Here is a 23,846-nt window from a genome sequence, read left to right as displayed (position 1 = left end):
GCAAATGACTTTTAAAATCTTGGGTTAATAGAAAAAAAAAGCCATTTATTTATGAAGAAGAATACCAGATAACTCTCAGCCACAGACTACCCTAAGGAGCTCTGGAAAACATACTGATCTGCATAAGCATTCTTAATTTGGTAACTGTTTGTGGCACCCTGGTGAGGATGGAGGTGAGGGAGGCAATGGGCCACGGCCGTATGCAGTCAAGCTGATAAAAGTCAGCCACTGGTTGATCAGAGTTGGAATAGAAGGCAAACTGGAAGGGACTTCCCTGGTAGTACAGTGGTTAAGACTCAGGTGTAGGTTCGATCCCTGGTCTGGGAACTAAGATCCCACATCCCCACAGCCACACATTCAAGAAAGGCAAGCTGGAGAGTATTACAGGAATATAATATTTTTTAATCTGAAATTATTTTTCATTAATTTTTTAAAATTGTAGTTAATTTACAATATTATGTTAATTTCAGATGTACAGCACAATGACTCAGTATTTTTACAGATTATACTCTACTAAAAGTTATTACAAGATAATGGCTATGAGTCCAGTGCTGTACAATATACCCTTGTTGCTTATCTATTTGTGTCTCTTAATCCTATATCTTCATCTTGCCCATCCACCCTTCCCTTTCATCACTGATAAACACTAATTTGCTGTCTATATCTGTGATCTTTCTGTTTTACATATGCGTTCATTTGTATTATTTTTTAGATTCCACATAAAAGTGATATTATACGGAATTTGTCTTTCTCTATCTGACTTATTTCACTAAGCATAATATTCTCTAGGCCCATCCACATTGCTGCAAATGCCAGCAGTTCATTCTTTCTTAAGGTTGAATAATATTCCATTGTATGTGTACATAAATATAATATCTTCCTTATCCATTCATCTGTCTATGGACATTTAGGTTGCTTCCACATCTTGGCTGTTGTAAATAGTGCTTCTATGAACATCTGGTGTGCATATATCTTTTTGAATTCATGTTTTCATTTTTTAAGGAAAATACATATCTTCAAAAATATTGGCCTATTGACTTTTCTGAAACAGCAACAAATAATAACAGTTTTGCTTGAGATATAGAAGGGCTATTTTTAAGTTATATTATTTGTTTGGTAATAAGGTCCTGGCACAGAAATGGGGACTTTAGAGAAAATTATTTCAAACTAACAACTGCTCATAAATTATCCCACAGACCACAGATTTCACAGGTTCCAGAAAATATATGAAATTCAGAAATACAAACTAGGCTTTCCATTTCCCTTTACTCTTCTAAATCCTTTAGGATTAAACATGGCTGCCTTCTGCAGTTTGACGATTGATCTTTATTGAACAGGAGTTCAAGTCTATCAGAAATTCAAGTCAAAGGAAATAATTATTTAAGTTTAAAGAGTTTTATTTTGGCTTTATTTCTATTCAGTAGTCACAGTCAATACACAGTAAATACAAAAACTATGTTTTAGCCTAATTTTATAGACGACTTAAAACAACATTGCTGCAACTCATTATTCTGTTTCCTTTCTAAAAACAACTTCTAATGGAGTTTGATTTACAAATAGGCAATTTGGCAGCATTGGTTTCAGCGTGGGATTTTTTGTATACCTCAAGCCACTGGTCATTATATGACAGTAACCAAGCTGAATGACTGTAACTTTCAACCTAATTCCCCCAGTCTTAACTCTGTACCAAATGCCAGTCCCGTCTTTCCTTTGGTGACTCAGAAAGTGAAGTCGCTCAGTGGTGTCCGACTCTTTGCGACCCGTGGACTGTAGCCCACCAAGCTCCTCTGTCCATGGGATTCTCCAGGCAAGAATACTGGAGTGGGTTGCCATTTCAAATTTATATCTGTGACCTTAATGTAACTATAATACAGTTTGAAAATGCTAGGCAAAGGCATTTGGAATGAGTACTTGACAAAGTTATTTGGAATTTTTAGAGGAAAGCATCTCTGGAGATTCTGCCTCTTTCAGTTTTGATTATATTCAATCCTTCAACCCATCTACCAGAGTTGATACAGCGAAGTACTATTTTTCAAAAACCAAGGGAAATTGTGAATATCACCTGCAGGCTCACTGCTGTTGGAATTCTTTCCTTAGAAAGAGGAATCAGAGGGTGGGGGAGTTCCAAACAACTTAATGTAGCAACTCACAGAACCAGAAAGAGAAAAATCAAGCTGGGTGGAAATTTAAGGAGCATGCTCTGTTTTTTTGCACAAATATTTCTTTGTATAGTGATCTGTTCTTTTGAAAAAAAAGTATGGTTCTCAGACAGCAATAACGAGAATGTTCTTTCATGGCATACCTAGACCCAGGAGTTCATTTATTTTCAATTTTGCACAAATAGGATTAAAGGAAACAGTTCCTATGTGCACTCAAGGGATTTTTGCCCACATGAGCAATACAATTAACCTTTTTTCTAGAGAGGCTTTCCATAAACCCAGGCTGGGTAAACTATCCCAGAGCTACAGATTAGCCCTGAGTAGGGCAGGAGTTATTCCTGCTCCTCCCCTGCCCCTCGACCTAGGCTATAGCCAACCCCTCCCACTGGATCAGGCAGGACTTCCATTTAATTCAGCCATCACTTCAATCATCAGAGAAAATAAGAAAAATATTGTGAAGCAGATAAAATAATTCTTGGTGTCATTTCCCAACCTTTTGGTACTTCTCTGCCTTCTTTAAATAAGCTGTAGATCTGCACTTTCCAACATGGTATTCACCACCCACATGTGACTATTTAAAGTAATTAAAATTAAATTTAGCATTCTGTTGCTTGGTGGCACTAGCAACTTTCTAAGTGTTCAACAGACAAGTGTGGCTAGAAGCTACCATATTGGATAGCACATAGACTATTTTAGAAAGTGCTATTGGACAGAGTTCTACTTGTTCATTCCCTTAGCTTCTTGAGCAGAAGGACCATGTCTTCTAGTATCTTCATCCCTTCCAGTAGTCTTCCACAGTGCCTGTATATAGCTACTAAATGGGGGAGAAACTTAACTAAGTTTCCAATTTGACTAGGTTTCTTAACTCAGTCCTCACTATGTTGTCAAGAGCTATGCTACATTCATTATAAGCACACTCTCATTTCATCATTGTGAGAACACCATGTCATTGTTCGGTCGCTCAGTCCTGTCCGACTTCTGGTTGACCCCACAGACTGCAGTGAACCAGGCTCCTCTGTCTTCCACTATCTCCTGGAGTTTGTTCAAACACTATGAGGTGAGTCAGATAACCATCCTCATTTACTAGATGAGGAAACTGAGGCTCAATGAGGTTTAATTCTTTGCCCAAAGTTATATAGCTAATAAGTACCAAAGCTGGGTCTTTATAACTTCAGAACCTATGCTGTTAACCACTGCTCTATGCACCAAAAGAAAGTACATCCCTGAAAATTTCACTGTGAATGAGCAAGCCTCTTGCAGAACAAATGGTGACTGCGCTCAAGCAGAATAAAGACAGCTTGGGATCAAGGAAGGCCTGAGCATGAAGAATGTGAGTGTAAAATAGTCTGTTGATTTGTATTTGAGTGTGGGTATCAAATTAAGTGGCTATGTGACTACTTCTCTAAATTGAAAACAGTAAATTAGTAGTTGTATCTGTCATTTTGCATGTGGAAACCATTGCCTTGGTCTCCAGCACGAAGATTAGTGAAACTGAATCATTTTGTGAAGTCACCTCCACATGCCACACTTACCAGAAGTTTCTATAACTTGACTTTCCATATCACAGTTTGTGCCAAGACATGCAAATGCCAGAAAATCAATTTTCCTGCAGTTTTCACAGTCAGTGTGTTTGCCAGACAAAACTCCAGCCAGCCACATTTTTTAATCAGCACAGCACCTTTAGAAATAATACTTACCAGGAGACTCCTTACATAGTGAGAAGGAAAAGACTTAAATCTTAAACTCAACTGTTCAAAATTGACAGCCACGGGAGAAGATGAAATGTGATTATATTGAAACTGAATATTTGGCTAGCCCCATTTGACCTTAGAAGGTATTCTCTGCTAAGTACCTAGCGAATTAGCTTTGATTCTAGTCTATATCTCAGTCCCACCTGAGAGCATATAACCTGGCACCCTCCTTCTGCCCATCCACCTTTGCCCATGCCCTCATCTGTCCCCCTGATGTATCAGGGTGGCACCTCATCTTGTCTGCCCTCCCCAAGAACTATATTCTTAAAACTTTATTATGTTATTGTTTTTATTGGAGCATAATTGCTTTACACTGTTGTTGTGATTTCTGCTGTATAACAACGTGAATCAGCTATAAATATATATGTATTTCCTCCCTCTTGAGCCTCCTTTCAACACTCCCATCCCTCCCCTTTAGGTCATCACAGAGCGCCAGGCTGGGCTCCCTGTGTTATACAGTAGCTTGTCACCAGCTATTTCACACATGGTAGTGCATATATACATCAATGCTACTCTCTCAATTCATCGCACCTTCTCCTGCCCAAGAACTATCTTGATTCTGCTTCCCTCCAGTATTTCTCTGGCACAAATTCTCTAACAAACCAAGTCATACAAAGGTGGTGGTAAAGAATGGGTCATGTGACCCTTCCATTCACCATGATAGTGTAATCTAATTTATTGAGGATTTACTACATGCCAGAAACTGTCCTGAGTGCTTTATATAAATCACCTCATTTAATATTCTATCCCCATTTCAGAGATCATTGTTAGAGTCTCAGAGAAATTTAAGTACTTTGTGCAAGTCAAACAAGACATGTTCTCTAGTGTTAGGATTTAGGGCCTTGTGACAGGCTACAGGAGTATTATATGGGTGCCTTTTTACCTCATAGCATATTGCACAGGCCTCAGAGTTGAACCAAAGAAGATTAAGGCTATAAAATCATGTCAAAATGACAGGTTAAAGAAGAAAACTTCAATCAATTCACTGGCCTTTTGGTTAATTCACTTAGCCATTTCTCCACTGGAAGGCAGTATGGAGTCATAGAAAAAACACAGTCTTTGGAAGCCAGCGCACCTAGATGTATTAGTTCTGCTTCTTTGTAACTAGAAAGTGAAATGGAAGCCAGCGCACCTAGATGTGAGTACTAGTTCTGCTACTTTGCATCTAGAAGGTGAATTGTGCCAACACACCTAGATGTGAGTACTAGTTTTGCTACTTTGCATCTAGAAAGTGAAAGTGAAGTTGCTCAGTCGTGTCTGACTCTTTGTAACCCCATGGACTGTAGCCTACCAGGCTCCTCCATCCATGGGATTTTCCAGGCAAAAAATACTGGAATGGATTGCCATTTCCTTCTCCAGGAGATTTTCCCAACTCAGGGATTGAACCCAGGTCTCCCACATTATAGGCAGATGCTTTACTGTCTGAGCCACCAGGGAAGTCCCTATGCAACCTCCAAATTACCACTTTTCTTCTCTAAGCTGTGAAAGGGGGTGGTGGTGGGGGGGAGGGAGACCAATGATGGCAGTGTGATTAAGAATATAGACTTTGGGGTTAAATGATGTGGGTTTAAATCTCAGCTACTCCAGTTAGTATTTTTCAGATAATTTACTCATTCAGTTAATATTTGTTAAGTATATTCAATGTGACAGGCTTCCTGTAGCTCAGCTGGTAAAGAATCTGCCTGCAATGCAGGAGACCTGGGTCTGATCCCTGGGTTGGAAGAGCCCCTGGAGAAAGGAAAGGCTACCCACTCCGGTATTCTGGCCTGGAGAGTTCCATGGACTGTATAGTCCATGGGGTCCCAGAGAGTTGGACATGACTGAGCGACTTTCACTTTCACTTTTCATTCTGTGTGACAGCCCTTGCTCTAAGTGCTCAAACAAAACAAAGTCCATGCACTCATCGAAGTGGATGAGACCCAAAACAACAAATATGTAAATAACATGTTTCAGTTGGTGTTAAGTGAAAAAAAAAAAAAAGAGTAGGTTAGAAGACAAAATCTTGAGAGTGCTATTTCATCTCAACTGATGGAGGAAGGGCTCTCTGTTGAAGTGACATTTGACCAGACTGAATGAAGTGAGTACCTGAACACAAACACGAGGTAGAGTGGGGTGTGGAGAAGTGCATTCAGGAAGTCACAGCATAAGCAAAAGCCCTGACATGGGGATGTGCTTGGTAGGTTTGAGGCTAAAGGCCCAGGTGGCAGGAGTGACGTGCGAGGGAACCAGGGGGAAAAGATGAAGGAGGCAAAGACCACCCAGAGCCTGTTGGGGTGGGTTTTTAAACCCTGGTAAGAACTTTGATTTTATTCTGTGTTTGATAGGAAGTCATTTCAAGAGCTGGGAGCAGAGGAATGGTATGATCTGATTTATGTGCAAAAAAGGATCCTACAGACTGCTAGGTGAGGGTGAACATTAGGAGCAGGAAGACCACTTCAGAAATGAGTGCAAGATTTCAGGTAAAAAATGACTGGTTTGGACTAAGATGAAGGAAGAAGAGGTTGGATTTTGAATAGATTTTGAAGATGGCACTGACAGGCTGTGGAAGGTGCAACCGAAAAGTCAGGGATGATGGCAGATTTTGGCCTACACAGCTGGAACAGTTGGACAGTGGTGCCATTTTCTGTAATGGAGACCCTGGAGGGGTAGCAAGCGGGGATGGGGAAGACTCAAGAGCTGCATTTTGACATCAAGCTGGAGATGCCTATGAGATAGCCAAATGGGGATGTCAGTTAGACAGCTGGATAAAAGAGCTTGGGGTTTAAGGCTAGAAATGTTACCAGCTGTATCATCCAGAACCAGTAAATTAACTTCTATAAGCATCAGTTACATCATCAATAAAATGGGGATAATATTTGTTTCACAAGGTCATTTTAAGGAGGATTCTCGATAATGTATGTAAAGTGTGAAGTACTGTTCCTGGTACACGTAAGTGCTCCATAAATGGTAGCCTTCTCACTGTCAGTATTCACTGCAGATAACTGGCAGCTAGCTGTTTGTACTGCAGAATCTTTGTTGGTTGGTTGTTCTAAACCCAGATCAAATAGTCTAGTCACCTAGGAAGATGTTTTTGCCATGTTGGCCCCACTTCAGGCCAATTAAATCAGAATCACAGGAACAGTGATCAGTAGCTTCCCAGGTATGTATTACCTACAGGTAGAGAAGAGATGAGCTGGATTTAAGAGAACTCTTCAGATTACTTCCAGCTCACCTCTTAGGAAACTAACTCTCCCCTTCAACCTCCCAAAAAACACTAAGTGGAAATTTTGGACTCATCTTGATATCCCTGAGCAAAATTGTTTCCTTTTCCCAGTGTTTTCCCCCTTAGTATGAAAATAATTCTCACTCTAAGGACCTGGAAGAAAAAGCCACTGTGGAAACTCAAAATATTGCAATTCCAGGATAGGTTTCTCTCCCTCTCTTTTTTGTCTTTGGCCTTTTTTTTTTTTAATGGGAGTATAGTTGCTTTACAGTGTTGTGTTAGAGAGTTTTCTCCTTAATTGAAGAGTATCTGTTCCTCTCATTTCCTAGGCTCTGCATTGTCAGCTTTGGCCTCTGTACTACAGTTGATTGATTCAAGAATAATAAGAGTATTGAACTTCTCTGTTAAATAACTTATGGTTAGAAAATAAAAACACAGTTGGAAAGTGAAATCCAATTGGTCAAGGGTGATAGGCTGTCTGTAGATTGCTGAAGATGAAGTTTCATTGACAAAACTCTATCAAGCTGAGAGTAATGACCCTGGAGTGTTCAATAGTGATCCCAACCCTAGAGTCAATCCACTGCTTGGGAATAGTGGAATTTGAGCCTTTTCTCTAATTAGTAGTGTGGGGGTATAGCAGGCACACTTTCTCTGTACCCACAGATCCTGCAGTCTTAAAGGTGAGGGGTTGTATTGGGTTGGCCAAAAAGTCCATTCAAGTTTATCCATACAGTCTTACAGAAAACTCGAATGAACTTTTCAACCAACCTAACAGTTAGCATAGTCAATTTTTTCAACACATGAGGCACACACTTTTCCCTTAGCCAGTTGATATATCCACCACTTAGGCCATCATTCTTTTAGCTACGTTTTGCTTTTTGCTGAAATGCAAGTTCTCCTGCAATGGGAATCACTCTTTTGGTTGTTTTCCATCATTTACTCCTCAGTGGAAATGTTTCCAATCCTTTTCTGTGAGTAGGGTAAGGGAGCGAGAGGGCATACTCGTACCTAGTAAGGTAGATAGGGAAGAGGTAGGACTGCCCGGGTGGGGAAGTGAAAGATGAAGTGTATCAGAAACAATAAAGGCTGATTCAGTCTTGCTCAATAACAGCCCTAGTAGTCCATATTTATATATTCTCATTGTTCAAATAGAGAGAAAAAGTAAAGTCTTTTAAAAAGTGAGGTTTCTGGGACTTCCCTGGTGCTCCAGGGGTTGACTCCATGCTCCCAATGCAAGGGGCCCAGATTCAATCCCTGGTCGGTGAACTAGATCCCACATGTTGTAACTAAGAGTTGGTGCAGCCAAATACATGTATGTATGTATGTGTGTGTTTGTGTGTGTGTGTGTGTGTGTGTGTGTGTGGTTTCATGTAGGTTAAGGGCAAGACATCCTGTGTCTCCTATTTCACATTTCAGGGAGGTATTAATAGAAATACCATGCACTTTGAAGTTATGCTAAAATATATACTATTTCAAACAGAATTTATGTGAATTTGGCCCAGCCCTAGCGTACAGTTTACAACTACCACCTACTTCACTCGCCTGGGAACACTGTAGGGTTTGCAAGCACAGATTCTGGAGTCTACATGAGTTCCCAGCTCCTCTCCCTACTAGCTGTATGGCCCTGGGCAAGTTTCTTAATTTGTTTGTGCCTCTGTTTCTGCACTTTGAAAATGGGATAATAATATAATCTATTTCATGGAGTTGTCATGAGTATTAGATGGGTTGACACATGTAAAACACCTAAAACAGAGCCTGGAACAAAGGATGGGCTCAATTAAATGCTAATTATTATTGTTGTTTCCACTTAACATTGGCTCCATCAACACCCATAAGGCAGGGTTTCTCAGTCATAGCAATACTGACATTTAGAGCTTTGTTCATTGATCACTGATTGTTGTTGGTTGTGGGGGTGTCTTGTGCATTACAGGATGTTTAACAGCATCCCAGGCTTCTATCTACTAGATAATAGCAGCACCTCCTCTCCTCAAGTTGTGACAGTTAAAAAAAAAGTCTTCAGATATTACCAAAAGTCTCCTGGGAGGCAACTTCATTGCTGATAGCCACAGGGGTAGAAGATACTGTATCCTTTCCTCTATTCCCTGAGAATAGAGCAATAGGACCTAAGAACCATTTTCCCTAAGAGTTTTGTTGACTCTGGCTTTCAAAGTCATATAGCCTGATGCTACTTTCAAACCCACTGGACTATTCTTAGCCTGACCTGACTAGAGAAGCAGAAAGACAAGTCAGAATAGTAATCTGACCTTGCATGCCAGGGAGGGACACTCAGAAGGTGACCAGTAACTGATCTGGGTTTTCACCTGCACCTTTGGAAAGGAGACGTCTGAAATAATATTCCTTGAGGTGGAAGGAAACCTGTCACTGGACTTTAGAGCACAGCGTGAAAATATCAGGCAAAGGCACTTGGGAATGTCTATTTGACGTTTGTAAGCAAAACTCAATGTCTAGGCAAAAGGTGACCTTGCCCGCACTAAAGTTATCTAAAAGCCCAGCCCCCAAAATAACTCAGCCAGGATCATGACACACCGAGAGAGAGATAAAAGACAGAAACCAGTATTCCATCCCCTTCCGCCCCCTGCTTTCACCAAAACACAGGCACTACGCAGCCACTGCTTGTCTGAGCCGAAAGGAAATGGACAAGCTGTCTGAATGTTTAGAAAGGTGCGAACTGAAGTGAAGGAAAGAAGGAAAACTAAAGTGGGGTTTCAGTCATGCTTTACAAATGAAATCATTTCCTGTGTGCCTTGCTCCAAATAAACACTTCCTGTGCTTCAGGGGAAAATTGTGTAAAGTTCAATGATTCCTTTTCCCAAATACACTTCATCAGAGCTACTGATTTCTTTAAAACATGTGTCAAATGCCTTTGGCACTCCTGTCCCAAATCACTCTGATCTCTTCATGTGGTGAAGTGTGGATACCAGGGCCCTGTATCCAGGTTACAGTACCTCAGTGGGTAGAGACTGCAATAAATTTACAAGTTGCCCCGACTTCTTTAAACAAATGAACAAGAAATAAGAAATGTTTCTGGAGTTGCTCTCTTTCACCAGACAGGATATAGTCCGTGTTAGAGCTTAAGAGGCTGGGTTTGTAGGGGAAAAGTCTAATTCAGCAGACTTGGGTGGGGTCTTAGCCTTGCTCCTCATTAACTGTGTGACCTGGGCCAAGTTATTGAGCCAGTGGCAATCTCTGAATTTCTATATAGAAGGCCTTCAGGGTGGCATTCTGGTTGGGATCTGTCTGGAAACTATATTTGCATAGTGAGCACACAGTTTTTCCCAGACTGGCTTGCTAACTTAGAGGTGGATTGATGGAAATGAGCAGGTAGGATAAAAGCCCTTTGTGGTCCCTCTTGACATGGCCAGTACATGCAATACAAACTAGGCTCTGCAGACTGACTCAGAGCCACTTTTTAAAAAAATCGGTACCACCTAATAATGCCATGTGAAACTTTATTAAAAGCAGAAATTTCAGAGGGGGCTAAATAATTCAGAAGATAAAGGACATTATAATTTTTAATGATATTCTCTTAATTATCAGTATCATCTAGGGAAGAAACTGACAACATTCTTAAGCAATAAATAGCCCACAATAAAGTTAAAGAAGGCAAAAATGAGTCAGGGAAGGCATTTTTGTTGGAAACTCTCACCATTTTCCACTTTCTTTGTGTCCTGCTAGTCTTCTCCAGCCCCAGCAGGCACTTTATACAATACCAGGAAACCCACTCTCCTTTTTGGGATGTGAATCCCCTATTCAAATACAAATTATCCCTTTCTCAAGAGTAACAGAAGCCCTTGTAATATCAGTGAATGCCTCCATGACTACTGATACCAGAAAGGGAGCAGACAAGGAATGAAGACAGTGAAATCAGGGGAAGCAAGCTGAGAATCCAAAGCCAAGTCTAGCTTCTCTTTGACATGTCCGTACAAGTCTTATACATACAGTGTGGAAAAGGACAATACAGGCATGACAGCCACAATGGCCATGAAAGTTAATAAATACATGATGGTGGTGGTTTAGTCGCTAAGTCATGCCCGACTCTTGCAACCCCATGGACTGTAGCCTGCCGGGCTCCTCTGTCCTTGGGATTCTCCAGGCAAGAACACTAGAGTAGGTTGCCATTTCCTTCTCCAGGGGATCTTCCCAACCCAGGAATCGAACCCAGGTCTCCTGCATTGCAGGCAGACTCTTTACCAACTGAGCTACAAGGGAAGCCCTAATAAATACATAAAGCTAGACCATTCCCCTTTGAGAAACAATGGGGCATGAGGTACCTAAAACCATCTTCCCCTTACCTTTCATTCTGCATGCTCAAATTATTCACACAGAACACACTGTAGACGTTTCGAGCATGTCACAAACACCAGTACTATCTTCACAAATTATGTAATACTTTGCCTGCAAGCTGACAGTAAATTAATACCATAAAGTGAATTAGCAGATTATGCCTCTGTTGACAATTATGTTTTCAATTTATTGGTCTGTTTTGTGAATACAGTTAATTCTCAACTATCAATCTAACTAAATATGCTTGTTGAATCCTGTCAAACTGAAAAATTATGCTCATGTCCAGATCATAGGGAAAAATGGTCTCATTGTCCTTTGTGTTAATCCCACTCTGTCAAGCCTATTGTGGTCAATTCTGGAGGCCATGTTTTAGGAGGGACTTTGAAATATTAAAAAAAATATATATATGGGATATGGTGACCAGAAGGGGAAGGGGATGACTGGAATTCACATCATCCAAGTAACAGATGAAGCCCCTGAAAATATTTAGCTTACAAAAGAGACAACTAAAAAGTGACAAGGTGGTGATAGTCTTCAATCTGTACAGCATGAGAAAAAGACAGCATATTTATTCAGTATCACTTTAGAGGGCAGAATTAGGACCAGTGGGTAGAACTATAATTGTAACATTCATTCATTCCACAAATAAGTAGTGAGAGTTTGCTACATGCCAGGCATAATTCTAGACACTGGGGATACAGAAACAAAAAAAGATGTCATCCTGACTCTGAAGAACCTCAGAGTCCACTGGGGATGACCATTACAAAGCAGTAAAAACCATTGCTACATGCAACAGAGAAACAGAAGCAGACAGAAGAGACTGCCCAATTCCAGCAACAGACAGAAGTAGGACTGGAGGGAAGAGAGGTTCTCGTGAGAGAAGTCAGCCCAACAAAAAGAATTTTCTATCAATTTGAACTGTCCCACCATGGAGTGAACTACTTCCTGAGCCTCGCGAGACCTAGGGAGTACCTGCCTGCTAGAGGCATTTGAGCAGAGAAGCCATTGCTACACTGGGTGAGAGGCTGAAACAGATGGTTTTTAGGGTCTCTTCTCTAAGAGTTTGGAGAAGGCAACGGCAGTCCACTCCAGTACTCTTGCCTGGAAAATCCCATGGAAGGAGGAGCCTGGTAGGCTGCAGTCCATGGGGTCTTGAAAAGTCAGACACGACTGAGTGACTTCACTTTCACTTTTCACTTTCATTCATTGGAAAAGGCAATGGCACCCCAACCCAGTACTCTTGCCTGGAAAATCCCATGGCTGGAGGAGCCTACTGGGCTGCCGTCTATGGGGTCGCACAGAGTTGGACATGGCTGAAGCAACTTAGCAGCAGCAGCAGCAGCTCTAAGAGGTGTTACTCTACTGACTCCAACTGAATGTCCTATTAACCAAGTGAATATTCTAATTTAACTCTCAGGGAAGCGGAAAATTTCATTCACCAGGTATCCCCAATAGTAGTGTTCTGGTTAATAAGGATTTTAATGTATGAACCTCAACTAAAGCACAAAACATAAATTTTAAAGGAAATATGCCATCCTGCCCATTTTTCCTCCACCAACAAAATTTTTTAAATCCAAATCAAATGATAATGATTCTTGTTGATGGCAGACCATGGGCATTTACCAGGAATATGTTTGGAGATCCAAACATGTGAATAATACTTGAGCATATAATTTCCTCTATAAAATGAAGTCATGATTCTGTAAATATGGGTCTGAGTAATATTAAATTCTGCCACTGAAACAAACGATGCTTTCTCTACTATAAAACTATGTCATTTTTTTAAAGCACTTCCTGTGTGTCTGGCACTGTTCTAAGTGAGATGCATGTTATTAACTCATGTTATTTCTCCCAATAAACTTTGAAACGTGCATTTAAAAAAAACATCCCATTTTACTGATGAGAAAGTTGAGACACATAGGAATCAAATCATTTATCCACTGCTGCTGCTGCTGCTAAGTCGCTTCAGTCATGTCCGACTCTGTGCGACCCCATAGATGGCAGCCCACCAGGCTCCCCCGTCCCTGGGATTCTCCAGGCAAGAACACTGGAGTGGGTTGCCATTTCCTTCTCCAGTGCATAAAAGTGAAAAGTGAAAGTGAAGTCGCTCAGTAGTGTCCGACTCTTCGTGACCCCATGGACTGCAGCCCACCAGGCTCCTCTGTCCATGGGATTTTCCAGGCAAGAGTACTGGAGTGGGGTGCCATTGCCTTCTCCCTATTTATCCACTAGGTGAATGGAATTCTGACACAAGCAGTGTGACTCCATACTCTCAACCACTGCACTATACAGTTACCTTGTACTCACCTGGGTCTACAAGAGGGACACTTATATACACAAAGGCAAGGAGCAACCAACACCATTGCAAAGAGCCAAGGGCTGCTTGGTGGACTGAGCACCCTCAGTAATCACTTCCACACACCTGCCTCATGGGCCCCCTTACATTCTCACCTCAACAAAAGAGCAAATGTCTCCATATCACCGACCTTCATGATCTGTCACAAACAGCTGGAACAGTGACTATGGAATCCATGATTTCTAGAGCATTACTTTATCTATTGTTTTGGATTAATCCATTCCTTCCTCATTCACGTATTTCTCTGTTTGGATTTCATTTGCTAATTATCTAGCAGTTCTAAGAGAATTTCTTTTCTTTACAAGGCCATTGTTTATTCCTACTTAGGCTCAAAATGGTGCTCTGTGGTTATAAAAATGAACTGTGGCACGCTGGGGAAAAAAAAATGAACTTGTTGTTATACATCCGGCCCGTCATTTTAAAAATTTCTCCCAGATGATTGAGCTCAGATCCAATCCCTTCTATTGTTTTCAATATTTCAGCCAAAATAAGACAGATTACTGAAAACAGCTAGTGATTTCTTGTTTCCTTTTGTTCTCAGTGTTGTACTGTCACTTAAATACTATGTTAGGAAAATAAGCATTTCAGCTTAATTTTTCTCACTGATGAGCCATTTCTTTCCTGCCTTTCTAACCTTCAGAATTAAGTCATCAACCAGGACCCAATCATTCCTGCCACTAACTTTTCATTTACTGCATTCATTAATATCCATTGCATGTACACCACACATGTTTAAAGTACCCACTTCAAGCACTGCTATTTATTCCCCTAAAAATGCCTCATTACATAGAAAATAAACCTTTTAACCTATATCAACAATCAAAGAGCTCGAGTAAATGATGAAGTAAATGAGTCCAAGTTAGAGTACGCTCAGATCAAAATTCATGGACCCCTTTGCCCTTGGCTTAAACATTTATCTTTGGAAGTAATGAAAATTGTGTAAGGAGATTGACACATATACACTATTGAAACTATGCATAAAATAGATAACTAATGAGAGCCTACTATATAAGCTCAGGAAACTCTACTCAGTGCTCTGTGGTGACCTAAATGGGAAAGAAATCCAAAAAAGAGGAGGTATATGTATGCATGCATGCTTAGCTGCTCGATCACGTCTGACTGCGACCCCATGGACTGTAGCCCACCAGGTTCCTCTGTCCATGGGATTATCCAGGCAAGAATACTGGAGTGAGTTGCCATTTCCTTCTCCAGAGGGTCTTCCCCACCCAGGAACTGAACGCACATCTGTTGCATCTCTTGTACTGGCAGGCAGATTCTATACCGCTATATATATATATATATATATACATGTAGCTGATTGACTTTGCTGTACAGCAGAAACTAACAGATCATTGTAAAGCAACTATACTCCAATAAAAATAAAAGAGACTAATTGTTCTAACCCCTCTCCCTTTTATTCAGATTTGATTGGGCCAATACAAAATACCTCTTTGTAAGTGAACAAAGATACATACCCACCACAGTGTTGTCTGTAGTAGCAAAAAACTGGAACTGGCTTAAGAGTCCTTCAATGGGGGATTGGGTAAATAAAGTATGACATATTCATAGATTAAAACGCTATGTAGCCATTACAAAGGAGAAAAAGTATAAAGAGATGCAAGAGAATGATAAAGACAAGATTCAGTATAGAGGTTACTTGTGGCCTGTGCAGATAGGGAGGGATACATAGGCAGATTTCAACTAACTTCATAATATTTTACTTCTTAAGTTTTGTGTCAGGTACACAGGTGTTCTTACAGAACTTTTTCTATCTTTCTGTGCATCTGAATTATTTACTACTTTTAAAAAGTGTTTGGGCAATTGTCTAGGAAATTCCCACTGAAATAAAATAAAGCCATTGAGAATATTTCATTATGATGCTTAGAAATTTTTTCATGTATACAGTGAGGATATGTGATGTGAAATGAGCATAAACGTCAATGGATGGGATTTCAATTTTAGAAGATCTCGATTATTAGGAGGGAAGTTCCTGGTATAGACATCAAAGGCAGGCTAAGGGACAAAAAACCAAATGACAAACTGCAGATTATAAAACATATATCCTGAATGGTTTGGTTGAGAAAGATCCAAAGATCTTTAGAGTAACTTCAGCTCTAGAGTTCTACAGTGCTGTAAAATTAGTGTTGGTAGTCATATTCACCAACATTCTGACATTGACCAAGAATCTGGTTTTTACCCTGATCAGGCCTAAGGTTCAGTTATTAAATATATCTTGAGTGCCCACCATGCATCAGACATTGTGCTGGCCTCCAACAGGGCTTGGAGAAGGCAATGGGACCCCACTCCAATACTCTTGCCGGAAGAATCCCATGGACGGAGGAGCCTGGTGGGCTGCAGCCCATGGGGTCTCTCAGAGTCAGACACGACTGAGCGACTTCACTTTCACTTTTCACTTTCATGCATTGGAGAAAGAAATGGCAACCCACTCCAGTGTTCTTGCCTGGAGAATCCCAGGGACGGGGGAGCCTGGTAGGCTGCCGTCTATGGGGTTGCACAGAGTCGGACATGACTGAAGCGACTTAGCAGCAGTAGCAGCCAACAGGGCTACCAAAATGAACCAGACATGGACTTGTCATCAATATTACCTGGCAACATGGGGAAGACAGACCATAGCCAATTCACCTTAATGCAATTTAGTAAAAGCTCTGTATCAAACATATGAGCCCAGCCTCATCCAAGTCACAACTATCCCTCCCCTGGATCATTAGAATGGGAAAACAGCTAAGGAATCACTTCTGTGGGAACAGAGGAGAGTCCAGAAAAATTTCACAGAAGACATGCTATTCACTCTGTATCTTGTAGGATGAATAGAGCTAATTAGGCAGAAGCCAAAGCATAACCAGAGGCAGAAGATATGCAAATGTGTGGCATATTTCAGTGAAGAGTGAGAAGTCCATTGTGACCAGCTCCTAGGAGAGTAGTCAAGATCATAAAAACTCTTGAATATCATACGTTAGAGTTTGGATTTTGGCCTCAGGTATTAGGGAACTATCGGAGACTTTTAAAGAATGAAGTAACTTGATCAGATTTACATTTTGGAAGGATCACTGGAGGATAAATGGAAGAGAAGATGAGACTTGGGAGACCAGTTAGGAGGCCATGTGAAGTGAAGTGAAGTGAAATGAAGTCGCTCAGTCATGTCTGACTCTTTGCGACCCCATAGAATGGGGCCTACCAGGCTCCTCTGTCCATGGGATTTTCTAGGCAATAGTACTGGAGTGGATTGCCATTTTCTTCTCCAGGGGATCTTCCCAACCCAGGGCTCGAACCCATGTAGTCTAGACCAAAAACTGAGGAGAGCCTGACCCAGGGCAAAGCTAATGAGAAGGAGAAGGAGACAGAAGGACAGATCCTACAGGCATTTCTGTTAGAATAAACATTGCATAATGAGGGTCTGAAGAAGGAATAAAAACCAAACCTTCTGCTTGGATGTTAAGAAGTTTGCTGATGAATTTAGGAGAGCCAGGCTGTACAAGGAAGACTAAGTGCTGCTGCTGCTGCTGCTAAGTTGCTTCAGTCGTGTCCGACTCTGTGTGACCCCATAGACGGCAGCCCACCAGGCTTCCCCATCCCTGGGATTCTCCAGGCAAGAATACTGGAGTGGGTTGCCATTTCCTTCTCCAATGCATGAAAGTAAAAAGTGAAAGTGAAGTCGCTCAGTCGTGTCCGACTCTAGCGACCCCATGGACTGCAGCCTACCAGGCTCCTCCGTCCATGGGATTTTCCAGGCAAAAGTACTGGAGTGGGGTGCCATTGCCTTCTCCAGACTAAGTGCAGTTTGGAAATATTTAATCTGAAAGTGTCTCTAGGCCCGTCAGGTGAAGATGTTCCTCAGCAAGGCTTGTTTGCTGTCTTCCCCAAACATGTCTACCTCCATTGTTCCCGGCCTTGTCCAAGTCACAACTATCCCTCCACTGGATCATTAGAAAAGCCTCCTAATTGATCTCCTTGCTTCCATTCTGGTCTACCTCATAGTCTAGTCTCCATACAGCAGCTAGAGTACTGCTTTAAAATTTTAAATCTGATCTTATCACATCCCTCCTCAGAATCCTCCAATAGTATGTAGAACAAATCCAAACTTTTTACCATGACCCACAGGGCCCTACAAGATCTGACTTCTGATTATCCTTCTAAGCTCTTTTCCTACCATTCTCCCTTTTGTTCATCCCACTTCAGCCACATTGAGTATTTTTCCTATTCTCTATGCAAAGCAAGCATATTTCATCTCAATGAATAGTTTCAGTGACTCAGTGAGGGCCTCAGTGAAGATCTGATTGCCATAAACACAATGTTTTATTCCATGGTGATAATTCTGGGAGTTCAAATAATTTTGGAATTCTTTGAGCAGATCCAAGCAAGCCTCAGGAAAGATACAGTGCAACTGGCCAAAGTCCAGAGAAGAGACGCTAAATAAGCAATCCAGAAAGCTGAGGTAGGGGCGAGAAAACCCCATAAAAGCACACTTGAAAACATGGCATATGTTTATAGTTTCTACCATGTTATCTCACTTCTGGTCAAAGATTCTTTTGAATGTTTCTCTAAATGTTTTCATGTCTCAGGATCTAGCTCCCAACTTAATTGTAAGTCATGGGGTCACTGAGACCATGCTTCCTTTATATTCTCCAGAATGCTTAATGCAGAGCTGTAATTAATTAGTCCATGTTCTAAGGACCACCTGAATTAAGATGAAATTTAATGGAATTAACTTCAAAAAGCTAAAGATGAGGGAAACTTGGCATGGTAGAAAGAGCTAACGGTTTAGGGAAGGGGTTGACTTCAACCTGAGTTGAGGGAGGGATTCTCAAATTCTTCACACCCCAGTAGAATGCTTTGTATACAGCAGGTGCCCAATGAGTGTTTGTTGAAAGGATGGATGAAAGACTAAATTTTTTTAAAGCTCAAACAGTGTTGATAGAAAATAATGCTTCAATGACAGGAAGCAGTTTTCCTCTTCATTCTGTCCCTGTCATATATATTTGATTCCTAGACACTCCAACTTAAGAGAAACATCACTAGCTAGAATCCAGTGGGAGAAAGATAAAAATTGTGAGGGTTCTGGGAACAATATTAGATATCAGTGGAGTTTAACTGATGAAGAGGGGCCATAATAACAACCTTGCAATATCTGAAGGACCATCATGTAGAAGAAGGAACAGAATTGCTTTGCATAGCTCTAGAGGATAGTAGTCAAGGGTGGGAGTCTTAGAGAAACAAATTGCAGCTCAGAATAAGGAATTACTTTCTTACAATAATTAATGTCCCATGCTTGGAGTAGGCTAACAAAAATGATTGTACACTCCCTTCCAGTGGCCTCTTTTTTTCAGGCAGGTAAAGGGTAATTACCTAGCAGTATACTGTAGGGTGATTTCTGAATTGAGACGAAGATGGGACTAAGAGAGTGTTTTTCCAAGTAGATTGCAAGCCATTATTGGAACCATAAAATCAATTTAGTGGGTCCTGACCAAAATTTTTCTAAGTGAATTCAAACAGAATAGAAAATAGCAGAGAGCAGCACACATAGCAGAGATGAGTGTGATTTTGGAAAAACCTATTGGAACCATGTTTATATATGTATGAATGTACTTACTGGGTTGCAGCATAACCTGCTTTTCTTTCCGTAGATGGCCATCAAAACATTTTGGAAAACCACTGCACTGAGGCCTCTTCCAGTTTTAAGATCTGGTAGTTCTAAGAATTCTTATCTCTGTTGCAGAGATCCAAAATTGCTGTCTATGAAAAAATGTGGTCTTACATGAAATCAGCAGAGCCATCTGTGTTTACCAAAACAACAGCAGACGGGGTGGCCCGAGTGCGGAAGTCCAAGGGAAAGTTCGCCTTCCTGCTGGAGTCAACCATGAATGAGTACATTGAGCAGAGAAAACCGTGTGATACGATGAAAGTTGGTGGAAATCTGGATTCCAAAGGCTATGGTGTGGCAACCCCTAAAGGCTCAGCATTAAGGTGGGTGGAATAATATAACAATATCCGTGTTGTTATAGTATTCCACCTACCCTGATGCATTTTGTTGTCGTTTTCTTTCTTGTGGATTTTGAGGTAACTTTTAAAAGTTTAAAACCTACAATATTCCATGGAGTTAAATAAGACGGTAAATTATGGTTTCATCTATTTAATGCATCCATTTTTTTTTAATGTTCTCTCTCTGTGTGGTCCTCTCTGACTGTTTGTTGCTGTTTTAATTTTACAGTTCAACGGCTTTTTCAATTTAAATGGTAAAAGCCAAGTTATGGTGCCATATGTGACGAATGTTAATTGCATGGATGTGGTGTTCTTGTTACTTTTTTTCTCAAAGACAATTTCCCCATCCCGCACACTTCAGTTTTTGAGCAAATGTTATCCTCCATATGCCACCTTCCAATATTTAACCCTGTATTTGCTGTACAGACATTTTTATAGCTCCACGTTCTGTGAAATTTAGCCAATTTGTCCTCTTGTGCTCCTTTTTATACGTTAACGATTTCCTAAGCATTTGTGCATTTTCTTACAAGTTATTGTTTTATCGTTTCAAGAAATGCTGTTAACCTGGCAGTATTAAAACTGAATGAGCAAGGCCTCTTGGACAAATTGAAAAACAAATGGTGGTACGACAAAGGAGAGTGCGGCAGCGGGGGCGGTGACTCCAAGGTCAGCCTCAATGTCACCACAACCGGGTACCCTTAGTGACGAGTAATCGGCAAGACTGTTAGCTTCTTATTGAGGAAAGAGCACAAGACTCACACAGAAAGTGGAATGACCAGGTTATTCCCCCGCCTGGCAGCTTTGGGAACTAGAAAGACTTCAGGGCACCGCCCGCATTTTTGATCTAACTTGGGTCCCTTCTTAAACTCCCAGACAGAGGCTCCCCCTCCACACCCTGCCCCTCCCCTCACAGACCAGACTGCCTGCCTTAAGGAGGCCAGTGTGCAGGTCTCAACACCCTAGGCTTTCACAAGCCTGAGGCTTTCCTTAAGACTGTCCCCACCCGCCTCAGATCTATCTACTGAAAAGTCAGGTAACAGCCCTTTTTTTTCCCCTCAGGCATGATGGTTGCTCAGTGGTTGGTTGCCTGATTAGAGCTGGCTTCTTCAATCATGTGTATGAGTGATGAGATGTTCTCAATATGTGATAGCCTATTTAAGCTGGCCCCACTCAACTTGAAAGCCAAAGAACAAGTTCGGTTTCAAGTTAAATGGGGTCTTTCTTCAATAGGCCACCACATATATAGACTTTGCCAAGGTATTCGGTATATTTAAACAAGCGCGTCACCTGACTGATACTCTTTGTGTATAAATCCCTGATTTGGCTTCTCCTTAGCCGTGTTCTTGGTTCAGGTAGGTCTAATTGTTATCCAGGCTGCCGTCGTGAGAAAATCCATCTTACTTGGCATTCCTTTGGCTCCTTAATGTTCTTCGGGCTAGAACAAATGAATAGCCTTCAACCAAGCAACAAGAAATAGGGGCAAGCTCAGAAGCCACAATACAATGATGGAAGACGTGTTGGGTAAGTACAGGAGAGGACCTGAAAACAGAATCCTCCATGGCCTAAAGGGCATGAGAATGATATTGAAGCATGTAAGATCGACTCTTGTACAACCAAGATACCATGGGCATCTTAAGGTGAAGAATAGTGTTTCCCAGTCACAGACCAACATTTCTCCTTCAGAGACAATGGTTACACCTCTGCTCCTCTCTTTCTCTCTCCACTCCTCAGGATGCTGACGGAAAAGTTAGTTTGCCAGTCTGCAGTATAATACAGGGTTTGGAAACACAGAGCACTTTCCAAGAAATAAATTTAAAAACAACTTTCTACAGGAAATAATCTTACCAAGCATGGGCAAGGTAAAACCTTGATTAACCAGAACTCACCTAACCAGTACACCAGCTCACTGAATTGTCCCCCCTCGCAGTTCCACATTGACGAGAAAGCAACAATAGTACCAAAAAAGAAGACTGCAAGGAATTGATTTTTTTTTAATCACTTGCCAAGAGATGACCTATGGTTGGGTCACACTCAGCTCTGTCTCCTATATCTTCTCTCCATCTGGATTGACCCTCAAACATTAGAGGCTGCTTGCCTGAGGCGAGAAAGTGGATACAAGCACTTTGAGGGGGAAAAAAAAGTATTATTAGCCAAGAATGAAACAAAATGGGTATTCTTATTGAAAATTCCATTCATCCCTTATGGATTCCAATTAATCAAGGTTTTACTATGTATCAAAAAGCGCTAACTTCCTTTCCTACCAGTGTGAACTAATGCCATTGACTTGGCTCATTCGAGTTTGGCAATGGCTCACCTGATGCCTAGAGTACTTAGCACTTTCTTCCTGGTCTTTTTTCTCATATTATTATCAGGCCATGGAGAACCTAATTATACCATTCAAGTGAGATGCAGAGTGAAAATTGAGCTCGATTGGATACATGGCTGTCACGAATTCATCCTTCATACTCAGCATGGTTAAAAAGGCGCCATGGACTGTATCAAGATGACTCTAAAACATCCATATGATGCCAAGTGCCCAGAAGTTTTCAAATAACCAGATGTTTGATGTTACATAAACAAAAAGATCTGCATGCATCTGGCTGAATTTTTACTTTTCACCCAGATATTGCCTCAGCTGATACTGCTGCAAAATTATCAAGTAACTTTGTTGCAAGCCCCACAATTTCCAGATTATCTGATTTTTGGCATGCAAATAGAAAAATATTTCAGTAGATGCTAAGTGTTGCCAACTTCTTTGACCATAGTGCTACCTGCCACTCATCTTTCAAATCACTTCCTTTGCTCATTCCTCCAGACAAGTTTTTGAAATAAGTCGACACTTTCTCAACTATGGATAATAGTGTGATCAGTGCTGCATATCCAATGATTGCTTATTCCATTTCTGGATGACCAAGGAGCTTGCCTTTAACTTCTTTCTTCTTGCTACCTGCTGTTTTTTGAGAGTGAGCAAGAGAAGGGGCAAGAGATGAACTTGAATCAGTGCTACCACTATTTAGTGGTGATGCCAAAAACAAATCAATGGAAAAAAAGGTAGAAAAGGCAGTGAAACCTCATTAATTTGGAGCCCTCTAATTTATAATTTGTGATAAATTGGACAGACACCAGTCTACAGGGACCAATCTACAGTCTAACTTTATCAGGGATGAGGCCAAGAGAGGTTTGTTAAGCAAATGAAGAGTTTAGACTCAATTGTCAGTTGAATTTTTCCTTATGAGAACAAACCTTTTTCAAATGTTGGAAGCATTTTTTGAGATATAATCATATTCATTACAAATTTATCTGCTAAAGTAGTTCTCATGAGAACCTTCACTAAAGCAATGTTTTATAGAGAGTTTGAATTACAAAATAGACTTTAAGAAATGAAACTGTCATTCTTCAAACCTATTTTGTAATTCAGGACTTTCTCCTTCAGACAATCCTTCTCCTCTGTTCAAATCAGTGAGTTTTAACTGTATTAGTAAAATGGCTTGAGAATTACATTTCTTTATTGTATTCCATCCCCAGTTAACATGACAATTGACAAATACACCATCATATCATAGAGAAAGTGAGACCCAGAGATGGTGGTGACTTTGAGAAGGTCACACAGCTAATGCTGTCACAAATCTCTGCTGACTTTCAGGGTCACCTCTTGTGATAATATTGCAGACAGCAATTTATCACATCTACCCATCCAATGAGCAATGCAAATCTGATTACATATGATCTATTTCCATAAAAATCAAGTTCATTCTCAACTACTTTGGTTACAAGGCAAATAGCATATTTAAGCCATTCCAGCCCTCAGTACTGATTACTAAAAATGACAATAATCACAAAGCCTGACATTTATAAGTGCTTTTACTTTTTCAAAAACACTTTTACAACTATTATCTCTGAAACCAGGAGAGGGAAAAAACCAGATATTATTTATCTCTCTCCCACAACCTTTAAATAATGATAAATGGGCAATTATGTTAAATTCTTGACTTTTCCCCTCTGATATGAGACATAACACATTCTAAGCCTATTCTTTAAAAGTTACTATTTTATGGAAGAAAGAAGCAGTGATCAGG

The 23,846-nt window shown here is 40.7% G+C and overlaps 1 protein-coding gene across 4 annotated transcripts in view; it reads left to right on the top strand.

The window, feature by feature from the left end:
- The window catches only part of GRIA3 (glutamate ionotropic receptor AMPA type subunit 3), a 310,974-nt gene that overhangs the window by 266,238 nt on the left and 20,890 nt on the right, over nt 1-23,846 (top strand). For 3 of the 4 annotated variants that reach the window (XM_040265228.1, XM_040265226.1, XM_040265229.1), the window contains one exon: nt 19,508-19,755. In XM_040265228.1, coding sequence (XP_040121162.1) covers nt 19,508-19,755 — 248 coding nt within the window. Of the gene's footprint in view, nt 1-19,507; nt 19,756-20,321; nt 20,437-23,846 lie in introns of all 4 variants that reach the window. The other variant, XM_040265227.1, reaches the window with a different exon arrangement.

This window comes from Oryx dammah, unplaced genomic scaffold (assembly GCF_014754425.2).
Source record: "Oryx dammah isolate SB20612 unplaced genomic scaffold, SCBI_Odam_1.1 HiC_scaffold_23, whole genome shotgun sequence".
NCBI classification, from domain to species: Eukaryota; Metazoa; Chordata; class Mammalia; order Artiodactyla; family Bovidae; genus Oryx; species Oryx dammah.
This window is presented reverse-complemented; position numbering and strand designations above follow the sequence as displayed.